This window comes from Bemisia tabaci, chromosome 2 (genome assembly GCF_918797505.1).
Source record: "Bemisia tabaci chromosome 2, PGI_BMITA_v3".
NCBI lineage: Eukaryota > Metazoa > Arthropoda > Insecta > Hemiptera > Aleyrodidae > Bemisia > Bemisia tabaci.
Genome location: NC_092794.1, coordinates 33,477,284 through 33,492,789, shown reverse-complemented (window position 1 = coordinate 33,492,789; position 15,506 = coordinate 33,477,284). Strand labels below are relative to the sequence as shown.

The following is a 15,506-nucleotide window of genomic DNA, read 5'->3' as shown; positions in this document are numbered from 1 at the left end:
AGGTATAGGGAATCCCATAGCGATAGCAACGGAACGATTGTAATATCATGGGGAACTCCGTTCCCATGACAACAAACGGTTATCACACAATATTAAACGGTGACGCGTACCAGACCAGGCCTGATGGCATGGCCTAAACCGGGCACATGGTGTAGAAGTGAAGATGAATTTAAGAAGAGGCGATTCCAAGGGGAATTAGTCTTCTTGCCCCACGTTGAGCGCCAGTTGGACATCTCAGAACTAGGGGACCACTACATTATCCTAACGAGCCACGAAGGCTAGCCGGATCGTGGCTCGTCCGGGAAGACGATTTCAAAGAAGAACAAACACTTTAGGAAAGAAGAGACATATTGGCCCGGCGGCCACCCCGCACAACTCTGAACTCTACATTAGCACATTATTCGGGAAAATAAGAAGATTAACCCCTAGAAGGGGTTAATCCAAAAAACACTTACATTTTGGAAAAAGTTAAATTGCGACGCGCTCGCGATCTCCACAACTTGACAGCGACAGACGACTCCTCACTCTCTCTTCTCTCTCACTAGGTTCGCTGTTGTTCCCGCCGCTCTCTCTCTATGATTCTGGCGGGAACTTCAAACTGTGGGTGACTGGCTGCTACACTTCCATCTGAATTATCCATTTTTAACTATTGGCGATTTTTCAACACTGTATGGGAGGTTAGACTGAATGACGTTAGTCTATACCAAGATGACGTCACGTGACAAGACCATTCCACACAGGTCAGTCATTCCCGAGGACGAATTTTGGAACTCTACTGCGCAGTGACGTAGTATTGAGTGCCTGCAATGTATTTCTTATGGGAGCACCCATTGTGACGCAGCATTGAGTGCAAAGACATTGAATCACGTAGACCGTGCATCCTGTGTTACGGAAGGCGAGGCAACTATTAAAAATTCGCATGTGATGAGTGGTGGCAGCAACCCGCATCGATGAGTTCGTGTGTCCCAGTTGCGCACATCTGCGCATGCGCAGTAGCGGCTCCTAACGGCTCCAGTGAACTTTTTTGGATTGTGAGGCTTTTTTCTTCGGTTAATAATTAGTTCGGAAAAATAAAACAATGCTAATCGGGTGTAAAATTGTGTGTTCTATAACTTTTTTTCTTCGGAATTTTGTCTGAAAATGGACTCTAAACGAGATATTCGTGAAAAACCGAGCGTGGGCATGAATTCTCCATTGCCTCTTCGAGTACTTGGGACACACGCTCTCGTGGTTCTGCTGGTTAAACTGATTCATCAAATGGGCCGTTGCAAACTTTCGCTAGAGCAAAACTAACAGTTGTCTCTTATAGATTATGCCTCAAAAATCACGATGAGCGCATCGGCAAAGTCTGAAATGCACTCATACCTTCACAATCTGCGTAAGAAATTTGCGGTTTTTTGAGCTTCCAGCTTCAAAAACGATACTACGGCACAGGTGAACATTTTGTCAGAGAAGTCGTTCCATTGGCGGCAATACTCATCATGACCGACGCCAATCCGCCAAAACACATGTGATGGGACGAGATGACACCTGAACAGGATTATATCAGATGACAATCGACGTGTTTACGTTCATATTTTCCTCGCCCGCCTTGATTGACCTTAAACTCTCCTCGAATTACGCGAGGAACTGCGCAAGCGTCGGCCATGATGAATATTGCCGACGATGCACGGTGGAGCGAAGCATAGGAATGCCCGGTCATCGCCTTGCGCCCCAACTTGTTTCGACTATTCCACTCGTTCCAATGGCCATTTCGTGATGAAACTTGGGCACCATATGGTATTTTGATCGTAAAATTCATTTTTGACCTTACTTTACTTGATTTATTGACGGAAACACATAATTTTGGGGGTTCTTTTTAACTTTCAGTAGACACGTGAAAACATAAGTTCCTTACTCAAAGGTAAATTTCACTCTTTCCTGTGGACATTTCGTGTTGATACTTCGCAGGCTTGTGGTATTTTGATCGTAGAATTCATTTCTGACCTTACTTTTCTTGATATGTTAACGCAAACGCACGATTTTTGTGGGTTTTCAAACTTTCAGCGGAAACATAAAAAGATAAGTTGCTCAAAGATAAATTTTACTCATTCTTGTCGGAATTTCGTGTTAAAATTTGGTGCAATCATGGTATTTTGAAGGTAAAATTCATTTTTGACATTAGAATTGTTTGTATATTAACGTAATTACACTACTTTGGTTTTTTTTTTTTTTTTTCTTCTTTTTTTTAAACTTCCCAAGTAGCATGGATTGCAATTTCATTGCAATGGATTGTGAGTTGATTGCAATTTTTGCTTGTTGCCTATACGTTCATTTGAAGGCGCTTAAAAAGTTGCAATTTTATTGCAATAAGTTTGCAAGAAATGTAGATTATGCTTGTTGCCTAACCTTCTTTTTCAAGGCACTATAAAGACTGCAATTTCGGTGCAATCATGTTGTAACAAATTCACGCCATGTGCCTGGCATCCAATTCTCTAGTTGTTTTAAAGTTTTTTCGACTTAAATGTCTCACCTAACCCATATAGCCCAACATATTTTGAAAATATTGTCACCTTTATCAAAATATTTTCATGGCAATATTGTAATTAAGATATTTTCAAAATATTTTTAAAACATTTTAAAGGAATATTTTGAAAATGTTTACAAAAAATATTTTTAAAATAATTCAAAAATATTGCCTGTAAACATGCATGTTAAAAATATTCCTTAAGAAAGTTTTGAAAATATTTTAAAAATATTTTTTGAAAATATTTTTAAGTTCTCAAGTTAGTATGTGGTGTAATTTACACCGGTGTAAATTTAGTGTGAGTACCTATTACGTGATATCGAAAAAAAAATCAGACAAAAAAAATATGAAAAAAAATAAATAACACGAAAAAAAATAAATAATAGGCAAAAGAAAGAAGCCTGAGAAAAACGGCGTTAATCAAATCTATGATGAATGTTGAGTCACGCACTGACGCAATGCATGCGATAACAGCCTTAACAGGCGTGATTTCAACCCTGCTCATCATCAGCTCCCTGTAGCTCAGTGGAAGAGTGCTCCGCTATGACATTCGCGGGTCGAGTTCAAGCCCACTCAAGGGCGTCCGGTATTTTATGCTGCTAAACGTCGTAGGACATTAGGTAAGCATGGGTTCGAATTATTATAATTTCCCCGGAAAATTTAGGGGTTGAAATTTAAAGGTCGTCAATATTGAAATTTCTTTGCAAAAAAAAAATTGCAACTTTTTTACAATGAGGGGGTCAGATGTTGTAAAATAATTGCAATTTTCTTGCAAGAAAGTTGAAATCATCTGGAAATTTTATTTCATTTAAATTGCAATTTTTTCGTTGCAAAATGCTACTTGGGTGCAGGTAGAAATGTGAAAAGAAAAGTTACTCGAAGATAAAATTAACTCGTTCTGGTAAAAAATACGTGTTGAATCGTTGATGCACGATCATACTTTCATCTTAGAACCAATTTTTGAGCTTAATTTTGTTATTTTTTTCTCATGCATACGTGCTTTTGAAGGATTTATTCAATAATCGATCGGAATGCACAAAGAAAATTTACGCAGAGATTTTATCTGTTCCGATTGACAATTCATGTTGCAACTATTGATTTCCTGTGATATTTTCATTGAGGAAGCAATTTTTATCGATACTATGTTATCTTTCAATGTAATGAATGCTCATATTTCTATATCGATTATGAAAAAAATATGGTATTACCGTTACCTTCTACACTGAAAAGAAGAGATAGGGGTTTAGTACCAACTGTTGGATGATATGGACAATTCCAATTAATTGTGGTGTTACCCCAATTCATTGTGGTAATACACCGATTAATTGTGGTAGTACCCTTTTTCATCAAGATCGACACCGCTATCTTCATGAAGATCTGAAATGAAAAGCTCGCGGTGGATGTTCTAAGGATCGAGAACTTTTGATTTCTTCTTATTTGAGGAATTATATCTAAACAAACAGAAAACACGGAACACGGAACAACACGAAACACGGAAAATTTAAGGTCAACACTAACAACGAGATTAAATTGCACGGTAAATCGGTCCATCTCATATCACGAATCACGATATCTCAGAATCAGCTGGGACACTTCCAACGCTTTGTAAAGGATTTTATATGTACCACGCCTGAAGCGCCAAGCGCTTCGGGAGGTTGGGCTGCGAAGTGGTCAGGGATGTAACCCCTCCTATGATGAATAATTCATTCAAAAGTATTGATAGAACATTCAACATTTTTATTTTCTCCTTAAAATGCCAAATAATCATATAAGATAAAAGCAAAAACAGCTCTGTTTCCCCGCCTCGATCGCGAGTTCGCGAACCTATCAAATGATGAATTTTGGCCAAAAAATGGGCAAAAGTAAGGTCAAAATTGAATTCTACGATGAAAATACTGTAATTACATCAAATTTTAAAATGAAAATTCGACTGAGTCCCAAGTAGCATTTTGCAACGAAAAAATTGCAATTTAAATGAAATAAAATTTCTAGATGATTTCAACTTTCTTGCAAGAAAATTGCAATTATTTTACAACATCTGACCCCCTCATTGTAAAAAAGTTGCAATTTTTTTTTTGCAAAGAAATTTCAATATTGACGACCTTTAAATTTCAACCCCTAAATTTTCCGGGGAAATTATAATAATTCGAACCCATGCTTACCTAATGTCCTACGACGTTTAGCAGCATAAAATACCGGACGCCCTTGAGTGGGCTTGAACCCGACCCGCGAATGTCATAGCGGAGCACTCTTCCACTGAGCTACAGGGAGCTGATGATGAGCTTGGTTGAAATCACGCCTGTTAAGGCTGTTATCGCATGCATTGCGTCAGTGCGTGGCTCAACATTCATCATAGATTTGATTAACGCCGTTTTTCTCAGGCTTCTTTCTTTTGCCTATTATTTATTTTTTTTCGTGTTATTTATTTTTTTCATATTTTTTTTGTCTGATTTTTTTTTTCGATATCACGTAATAGGTACTCACACTAAATTTACACCGGTGTAAATTACACCACATACTAACTTGAGAACTTAAAAATATTTTCAAAAAATATTTTTAAAATATTTTCAAAACTTTCTTAAGGAATATTTTTAACATGCATGTTTACAGGCAATATTTTTGAATTATTTTAAAAATATTTTTTGTAAACATTTTCAAAATATTCCTTTAAAATGTTTTAAAAATATTTTGAAAATATTTTACTTACAATATTGCCATGAAAATATTTTGATAAAGGTGACAATATTTTCAAAATATGTTGGGCTATATGGGTTAGGTAGGTGAGACATTTAAGTCGAAAAAACTTTAAAACAACTAGAGAATTGGATGCCAGGCACATGGCGTGAATTTGTTACAACATGATTGCACCGAAATTGCAATCTTTATAGTGCCTTGAAAAACAAGCATAATCTACATTTCTTGCAAACTTATTGCAATAAAATTGCAACTTTTTAAGCGCCTTCAAATGAACGTATAGGCAACAAGCAAAAATTGCAATCAACTCACAATCCTTTGCAATGAAATTGCAATCCATGCTACTTGGGGTGTATTAAGACGCCAAGATAATCAAGTAAGATGTAGAGAAACAGCGAATTCCGCCCTCACTTTTTCGGACAAAAATCGATGTAACTCTCAAAGCGGCAGCTGGCAGCAGCTGGCGGCAGCCAAATACGACGGATTCCTCATCCTGGAGGAACACTGGAACACGCCTTATGCATGATTGGACGGCGAAATGCGGCGAAATTTTTAAAAGTCTATTCAAACATTTATTTCCTTATTTTCGGAACCCTGGTAAAAATGATCAGTTGACGGTGTATCAGTTTGTCAACGGTGTTTTGGCGCGGAGCATCAGTAGACATCATTTGAGATCGGGTCAGTTGACGGCTTCAACTGATCTAAACTGATAAGTGGTGGCAACAGATCTGAAATGATACTTGGTATCGGTTGGTACCATGTATCAACTGATAAGACATAAATTAAAAACGCACTACCTGCTTGTGTAATTTTACGTATTTATTCAGTTTCTCACATTTATCTCACGATTTGACGACCAGAGAGCGCTGCTGGGAATTACCGTTCTCGTATTTCTGACACGAGACTTGGCAGGCAGCGCTCATTCCCAAACGGTCTCCCATCTAAGTACTAACTACACTCGGCGTTACTTAACTTTGGTGATCGTCCAAGAGACAGGGCCACTACTCCATCCGCGCATGCGATCAAAATAGACGTATTTTTGCCATTTCAGGGCCCCCACTAGACTCAATTTGACAGAGAGTGATGATTTTGTGCTGAATTTGAATCTACACTTAATTTTTTCATTTTATTTTTTAATCACTTAAAATGTAAGTGAAGTTTTACGAGTTATGTTTGTTATGTTTTCCTTAAAGATGAGACTAAGAAACACAAAATGCGAAACCAAAAATAATAATTAAAGATGTAAAAAAAGATGAAATGATGAAAAATCAATAATCAACTTATAAGAACTTGAAAATAATCATGAAAAAAATTTGAAAACAAATAATTAAATCTTTATTGCGGGAGGGTCAAAAAAATTTCATTAACATATTTATATGAATTTCATGTGAAAAAAATAATTGATCAAGGTAATTTTATGTGTTTTCGTCACATTCTTTTCATGTAATTTGTATGTGTAAATTATGGAAAAAAATATTTTCGAGTGGTGAGCGTTGAAGAAATTAATATGTCTTTATAGGAATTTTCAGTTAAGAAAAAAAATGATCGAGATAATTTTTATGTGTTTTTGCCACGTTCTTTTTGTGTAGTGATAAATTTATGTTAAAAAAAGGGCTCAAGTTGTCGCCGGTAAGGAAATCATTTACTTAAATTCATGTAAATTTTATATGAAAAATGTTTAGTCTCCTCGAAATCACATCTTTCTTCTTTTTACATTTTTTGATATGAATTTGAAGTGAAATTCATGTAAACACTTGATTTACCAAGATTATTTTTCTTCAGTTCTACGTTATTTTTAATATATTTTTTACGTAAGTAAATGTTATTGTAACTTCCAATATTTTTACGTAATTTTACCAGGCGTGAGAAAAAAATTGAAAAGATATACAATTGATTCCATGGTTGACGCCCTAAGGACATTTTTACGTAAAAAAGATAGAAATGTATATAAATTTACGTTTTTTTAAACGTGAAAGCGTTCTAAGAGCCGTCAACCATGGGATACATATTACATGTTTTGTGTTAATATTTACGGCTTATTAAGAAAAAAAAGGTTAAAATTTATCTCTTTTTTGTAGGGGGAAAAAATTCTTACTGGGAATGGTATCAACCAAATATAGTATCTAGTTATATGAGATCAGTTACGATGGGAGCGGCTCAAAAATTACACATTATACCCCCTTTTACATGGGGGATTCTCCTGATCAAAATCACAACAAATTGAAGTAGGCATCGCACAGAGTTTTTGGTATAAAATCCATGCTCCTGTGCCGACAAACCCATGGAACTGGTGTGAAGGACCGATTTTTGTGTAACAGCAAGTAGCGCTGGGTACCCACCTACGTATTGCACTGTCCTTTAACTCCTCCTTTCTTTAGCAAGTGACTTAATCTTTGAACGGCCGTAGAATTTCAAATTATCAGCATAAGGTATTCGAGATTTTAAAACCATAAAATAATGCATTTACCTACCGTAGAAAAAAATTGAATGGAAAAAGGACTAAAATAATATAAATATCTCTATCGATGTAGTGGCCCTGAAGTCTAGATGCCTTAATGAAGTGGCCTAGTGGGCCTTGTCAAACATGCCAACCAGATCGTCCTGTTAAAATGCATACGTAGCCTCATTGGACTAAGTTTAAACTTGTAATTGACGTCTATTGAATTTCTGTTTGGATCAGTTGATGTTCAACAGATGAAAGTTCATGCTGGACCGATATCAATTGAACCTCAAGTGATACGTAGCAAATTTCAACTGTTACCTATTGAGGCTCAACATAGATCTATTGAGTATAACCTTGTATCAGTACAACCTCTACTGGTACCAACTGACACTCATCAAATATCTGGAGACTTTCAACTGGTATCAGTTGGTATCAGTGTAACCTCTACTGGTGCCAACTGTTACTCATCAAATATCTGTAGACTTTCAACTGGTATCAGTTGGTAACCGTCGATATCAGTTAAAATCAGTTAATATCAGTTCATTTCCGCTACTGATTATAACTGATATCAACCTATCATTTTTACCAGGGAAGGGTCATCTTTGATCAGACATTACAACGTATACAATTCAGTAAATTTAACTTTTTAATAGTGAAATATGTTCTTCATACACTCTAGAATAAGATCCAAGCATTCATATTTGTGTCAATTATCGTCACTCGAAGAGGCAGGTATGGAAACCGACCTTAGAAAATAGAGCAAAATCGGCCGTTACAGAAAATGTCAACTTCAGGAGTCCAGGGAGCAAAAGCATTTGAAAAAATCATCAAACCAACACTAGATTCATATAATATGGATCCTTAGGAACACATTCCATCACATCTTTATGCAAAACATGAGAACACCCCATGTCCGAGGTTTTACCAATTTCGTCCCACTGTGCGATGGAGCGACTCCTCTAACAGAATGTTCACCTGTGCAGTAGTAGCGTTTTTGAAGCGGGAAGCTCAAAAAAACGCAAATTTCTTACGCAGATTGTGAATTTATGAGTGCATTTCAGACTTTGCCGATGCGCCCATCGTGATGTTTGAGGCATTATCTATAGGAAACAACTCTTAATTCTGCTCTGGCAATAGTTTGCAACAGGTCCATTGGTTTGATCTTCAAAAGTTAGTCCGTTTGCCCATTAGCATTTCGTCGAACTGGTTCTCCAAACTGGTTTGAACTTCAAAAGTGGATCAAACTGCCGATTAGCACTTGCATTTGAACTTTAGCATTTTACCGGGGGCATCTTTTAATGAGACCCATGTATCAACTGTTTAAGTACATGCGTTTTGTCTCTGATCTTTTTCAGAAATTGATGCCCGAGGGTTTCACGAGTCTGTTTTCAATGGGATCGGTGATTATTTCTCACTGTGGCCGAAGAAAAGGACCATATCTGACGACATCTATCCTGAGCAAATGACGAATGAAGATCTCGGGATATTCCATCTCTATAGGTGTGTACATTTATGGCGGGAGTCCTTTGAGGGAACAATGCAATAGGGTAGGTGGGGGTAAAAGTACGCATTTTTTCGTTTTTTCCGTTACTCCGTGACCGAATCGACTTTTAGGGCGGGAAAAGTGGCCAGGCATCTACTACAAGCCCTCGCGCACAAATTCCGTGCGATGTCCGAATTTAGAAATAAAATCCATGGTCGTGACGAATTTTAAAAAAAAATTTGAAAATGCGTACTTTTGCCCCATTTCATGGGGTAAAAGTACGCAGGTGAAATTTTTTTTCAAAAAACGTCTCCCGGGCTCAAAATCGCTGAAAAATAACGGAAAACGACTGAAACTGGTCGCAAAGGGTTGTAATAGTGCCTAACCACTTTTACTATGAAAAAAAAAATAATTCAGTCTCCAAAAACTCCCAAAAAATTTTCGAAGTAAATTTTTTTAAAACAGAAAAATAAAAAAGTTTAATTGCCCAAACTAAACAAAGGAACATAAAAATTTATTATGATACTTATTAAGTTGCCTACATCTTCTATTTTGAAGTTCCTATACCCCCCTCCCCCACTACGCCCCACTTTTGGGCGCGTACTTTTGCCCCATTCTGGCTGCGTACTCTTGCCCCATTTGTAAACATTGGACAACATAACCTAAAACTTCGAGCCCAAGGCCCGAGGTGTGAAAACAACCACGGATTATTAAAGCCAACACTATAACACTTTGATATGGTGCTTGTCCGATTTTTTCCATCAACTTTTCTACTCACAACAGACAATTCAATTTGAAAAAAAAAACGATCTTTTTTTCATGAAAAGTGAACTTTCCTCATAATTCCGTGGAAACACGTCCGATCTGCACAAAACTTCGTCAACAAGTGAAACTCAACGTTGCCAACAACGAACACCCGGTGTCATCACAAATTCAAACAAAGCGAGCGAAAAAAGTGCGGTGCGTACTTTTGCCCCGTGCGTACTCTTACCTTCACCTACCCTATCCTCCGCGTCTACGAGGCGCGGCTGAAAAGTAGGTAACGCATTCAGCCTCATAACTTGAAAACAACTAAAAATATTGGCATTAACTAAAGATACTCTGCAAGATGTACGTAATTATCTACCTTTCTAAAAATCGATAGGTTTGCAAAATTATTGATCAATTGTTCACGTTACAGCGTTTACTAAACTTCCGACGTATTACTTAACCATGTTGAGGGAAGATATCGTGGGTGACAGGAAACTCTGTCAAACCTCATAGGTTCAGTCGATATTCAAATACCTGAAAATTTCAATTTAAACAATACTGCAGGACATAATAACATTTACAATCCGGGAATCGAATCATACTTTTCAAAGCAACCCCATTCATTTTTTTTTATAATTATTGTTTATTTATTTATTTTTTTGGACGGGATTCAACAACTTGTTATATTTGACGGAAATATCCGGAAATTTTGGATTAGTCCTAATTTCCGTCTGGGCTGATCACACGCGTTTTAATGTAGTGGTTTTTTTAGACTTGGTTTTAATTTTTTATTTGTGTTTAGCGGTTGATAAAGGCTCGAGTGACCAGCCGAAACGTCCTGCATATTTATTTTATTGATTTTAGCCTTGTTTCCCACTGATTTTTGTGTTTTTTGTCGTGTGTTTCGGGCTACCATACCTAACCTCTCTTCCTCTTTTTTATATCATTAATATAAACTTTGAAGGATTTCACTTTTAAGCGATTCCACCTTTTCCTATTTCATTCGAGGGGTTGCCACATTGTGCAATTAATGTGAATATTTTACGTGGGTTTGAACTGGGAAAGGTCATGAAAAATGAACTTATCTGGCAACAGTAAAGTCTTGGAGGGACTAGAGGCTGCCTTCCTGGGAAAACCCATGATTAAGGACATGACATTAAAAAAAAATTAATTCCGTTCGAAGCTTCAAATGTAGGGGAAACTATCTTAATATAAGAATTGTACACATAGATGAATAACACAGATGCTACTAAAAAAGAAAAAATGAATGGGAAAGGAAATGAAATGAGGATATAATTACTTATGCAATCAGAGAGAATAAAACAGAAACATCAGGGAAATTTATATGCGATGAACGTATAAGAAAAAAACACGAGTGTGCTCATAGCGATTCAAAACTCGAACTGCACTATCGTTGAGCAGTTTTTAGACCCCTGCGCAATTGATAATGTTCTCAAGACGTAAAAATGAAATTTCGCTACTTTAACGAGTCAAATCGTGGAAGGAGATCTACGATTGTCACTCTCCTCCACCCGATGGGACTGGCGTCCCAGTCAAATGCGTTTTTGAAGAAACCATTGGAGTTTTTCCTCAAAACGATCAATGTTGCGGTTTGATGGTTCATTTTATAGCTATAGAGTTCCTTTAACACCGTGTGTTGATAGATTCTGCGAGAACATCACACTGTTGCCAAAAATTACAACCCTATTGTTCCTTCCCAAGTAGCCATTTCCGACCAAAATGTTGCAACAAACTTGAAACTTTGTTGAAACTTAGTTCCAACTAAGTTCCAACTTTCTTGCCACCTAGTTGCAACAAGTTGCAACTTCCAAACAACAAAGTGGATGCTTTAATCAAAAAAGTTTCAACAAGTTGGAACTTTCAGACGGAAAATTTGGAACATCATGGAACCTAGCTGCAAAAAAAGGGAACTGTTTGGGGAAACTTTTACCCCTTCCTTCCCTCCTCTTTTTCAGGAGCCTGATGAACCTGGGAGGGAAAATCATGAGAAATCACTCTTATCTTTGTACTTAATTACCTGAAACTTGAGATGAAAATATTTAGAGGGCTCTATGCTTGAGGAAAAGTTCCCCTATAAACACTACTCAATAAATTGACAGTAAAACTTTTACAATTGGTGACATTTGCTTTAAAAGGGAAAAATAGAATGAAATTACACAAAAATATATGCTTTATAACTTCCTTCGAAGGACGTTCTTCACTGACATTTTGCAGTCATATCAAAAAATATTCATCTCACCAGACATTTAATGCGATGATCCTACTGAAATAACTCTGTAGCAAACTGCTTCAACTTACCATCTCAAGATTTTGGAATATAATAGAATAAAAATACACTTATTTCAAGAACACAAAATTGTATTTCTGTGAAGACTCTAAATTGCCTGACACAATGGAATAACAAACAAATAAAATTAAGAGAAAATAAATGAATAAATTGAACTGCACTTCTATCTTAACTAAAAAAACAAAACTTGCAAAAAGAAAGTGGTGAGAGAAAGTTGTACATGAAATAATTACTCAAAGACAAACAGGACTTTAAGAATTTAATAACACAGACAAAAGAATGTAATAGACAGTCAATAAGTAAAGAGGCCTCGATAGCAGAAAAAACCCATTTAGTGCATTGTGATGGTTCAAAAATTTCAAAAATGTATTAGGTTTTCCTGCTTAAACTACTGTAAGAACAGCTCTAAAATGTTACTGATTTCATTGAGAGGAAAACCACTGGAATTTGCATGGCTTTTCATGCGATGGTTTATTGGGGGAAAAATAATACATTCTAGGAAATTTTGACAAGTTTCAATGTACTTATAACACTGATAGCTGTGCTCTGAGGGCCTTAAATGAACACTCAGTCTTTGTTATTAACATTTAACAAGAGAGATTAGAGTAATTAGTTGCAGCCAACAATTTTCCAAAAAAGAACTAGGTAGACATAAAACAGTTGGAAATTTTGAGAAGTTACAATGCATTCATGATACTGATACCTGTGCTCTAAGGCATCAAATGAACACTCAGTCTTTGATATTAACATTTAACGAGAGAGATTAGAGTGATTAGTTTATCAAAAGGATAGCCAAGAATTTTCCAAAAAAGGACTAGACATAAAACAGTTGGAAATTTTGAGAAGTTAAAATGCATTCATGATACTGACACCTGTGCTCTAAGGCATCAAATGAACGCTCAGTCTCTGATATTAACATTTAACGAGAGAGATTAGAGTGATTAGTTTATCAAAAGGACAGCCAAAAATTTTCCAAAAAAGGACTAAACATTTATCAGTTGGAAATACGAAAAGCTGCAATGCATTTACGATACTGGTCCTCGAGATCTAAAGGCCTCAATGCACACTCGGTTTTTTTCACCCTGTATGAGAATTTAGAGGTGTCATTGGGTAACACTCAAAAATAAAAAAAAATAAAAATGACTGGAACACAGTACATTTAAATAAGAAGAAAAATTGAAATTGCAAAACAGATGGCAAATTAGCAAAGTTCCATACACATGATGATGAAAAAAATGAAATAATACAGCATCGAGATGGAGATATGTAGGTAGGAAAAAAAGATGCCAATGCCTCTACCAGTTTATGCAGGATTTTCCTCTTTCTTTTCATCTGCGCGGGTTAAGAAGGTCGCAATTGTGTTATCCATCTGCTCTCGGTAATTGGATACACTTCGGCCATACAGGCTTTTAACAACTTCTGCAAAAAAAAAATACAAAGAAAATACTTGAGTCTTATGTTAAGAGAACACTTGGTCTGAGTTACAACGTTTATAAAGTATATGAAAAAAAAAAAAAACAACTGTAGGAGAAAGCAATAAAATGAGCTTTGCATGATAAATTGCTCATACTTAGTAGCAGGGTTTTTAGCGAGTAACATGGGTAGAGAAATGAAGATCTCCTTACCTTCTTGCTTGGCTAAAGGCTCAGATCAAAAACAGGTCATGCGCGAGCAATAGGAATACTTCACGCTACGCCACTGCTTTTTCTGGGATGCAGGGCTAAATAGACAGATTTCGGTCACAACAAGTCTCTCTTTTTTTTCTCACCACAATGCTTAGGGATAAAGAAATTTTAAATTTGATACAATTCAGCGGAATGAAGTTCTTACCGCAGTTAAGGATGCTTTAACTTAACGAAGTACGAAAAATAAAATTGTCTCCTTTATTCCTACCTGAATGGAAAGGAATTACAGACAATGCTAAAGTGGTTTCTTGAAACTTTTCCAACTTCCCATTTCCTGGCATGCTTCAAAAAATCGATGAGAATGTATAAAAATTTACAGAGTAAACTTAAACATTAAAGTCTACTATGACAGCATCAACATTCATTAATTAATCTTCCCTTTAATTTTTTAAACTGATAAAGTGCTGTAAATGATTCTCTCATGGCAAAAATGACAAAAACTTACTTTTGATGACAGTGTAGATTCTTAACTGATTGAAAGCATCTTTCTTTTGCACTCCTGCTTTCAGTTTCTTCTGCGCATGCCCTCCTTTCAAGGAGTACAATTTTTGCACCTCCTTCGCCATCCACTCTCGAGTGATGTTCCTTGCTGTTTTAGTTAACCCTTGGTCGTTTTGAAATAGGGACTCGAAATGCTGGGCCTGCAACAGAAAACAAATTCCACTTTAAGAATTTAATCTTATACCTACATGAAATAATTCATTTAAAAGATATTTGATCAGTGGTTTAGAGGAGTTTCTTTAAACATCTTCCCACATTCATGCCTCATTCGATTTGCACAACAACCTCTGATGGAAAATAAAGTCAGCAGCAATGTATGTACATGGTTCCATTTCCCCTTTTCATCTCCATTTTTAAGTACCTAGCGGTAGATACCAGGTATTAAGCCCTAGTCTCATCATATTTCTGATCAGCTTTATCTCAGGGGTATACTTAAAAATTTTAAGTACTATTGTGGGCTCATGCTTTCGTATCAACAAACTACAAGAGTAAATTATCTAACTTGAAAATAATGTAAATTCGGCAAAGAATCCAGATAGGTGTTTTTCATTGAACCTTGGTATCATTAGGCGTCAAGAACTTTGTAATAAGTTTTAAGTTACAAAATTGAAATTGAAATAATCAGGAAGAAATTTGGCAATGTAAAACCTTCAATTTTGGAGTAATGCAAAACTAAATTACTGTCTAGGTACTCAGGAAAAGTCTAATGCATTTGCAATGCATCAATATTACACATAGGTCAGAGTGTGATCCTTAAAAAATGTGGGACTACAAAAATGAGGATTTACTGTGAATTTTAAAATTAAACCACACATAGAATGCTACATTAAATGTCTTCATGAGTTTTTTTTCATTAGGGCATCAAAATAATTTTTTCATCACTCACCACGGTGTTTAAGAGCGTTTCATCCTTGAGGTGTTCCTCCGCTTTCATTAAATCTTCCTTGGTTAGGCAGGGTATAATACTCAGAAGGCACTCTGGCAGAGCCACTTCTTCAACATCTTTCTTCTCAGCTTCCTGTCCAGGAGCAGGAGTAGCTAATTTTGCTCGTTTTTGATAATGCAGGATGCTAGTCACATCAGCTAGAATATTCAAGAATATCACTTTAGTTAGGCACGACTTACTTTGGGGAAAC

At 36.3% G+C, this 15,506-nt stretch overlaps 2 protein-coding genes across 10 annotated transcripts in view; one reads left to right on the top strand and one right to left on the bottom strand.

Annotated features, from left to right (window-relative positions):
• Positions 1–15,506, top strand: part of LOC140224062 (uncharacterized) — a 526,468-nt gene that overhangs the window by 450,098 nt on the left and 60,864 nt on the right. For all 8 annotated transcript variants that reach the window (XM_072297187.1, XM_072297183.1, XM_072297184.1 and 5 more), the window contains one exon: positions 8,999–9,143. In XM_072297187.1, coding sequence (XP_072153288.1) covers positions 8,999–9,143 — 145 coding nt within the window. The remainder of the gene's footprint in view (positions 1–8,998; positions 9,144–15,506) is intronic.
• LOC109035656 (uncharacterized) overlaps positions 9,152–15,506 on the bottom strand; it is a 29,594-nt gene continuing 23,239 nt past the window's right edge. The window contains exons 4-6 of one of the 2 annotated variants that reach the window (XM_072297191.1): positions 15,257–15,453; positions 14,315–14,510; positions 9,152–13,603 (exon numbers count right to left, since the gene is read on the bottom strand). In XM_072297191.1, the coding sequence (XP_072153292.1) occupies positions 13,488–13,603; positions 14,315–14,510; positions 15,257–15,453 (509 nt within the window). In that variant the 3' untranslated portion in view covers positions 9,152–13,487. The remainder of the gene's footprint in view (positions 13,604–14,314; positions 14,511–15,256; positions 15,454–15,506) is intronic. The other variant, XM_072297190.1, reaches the window with a different exon arrangement.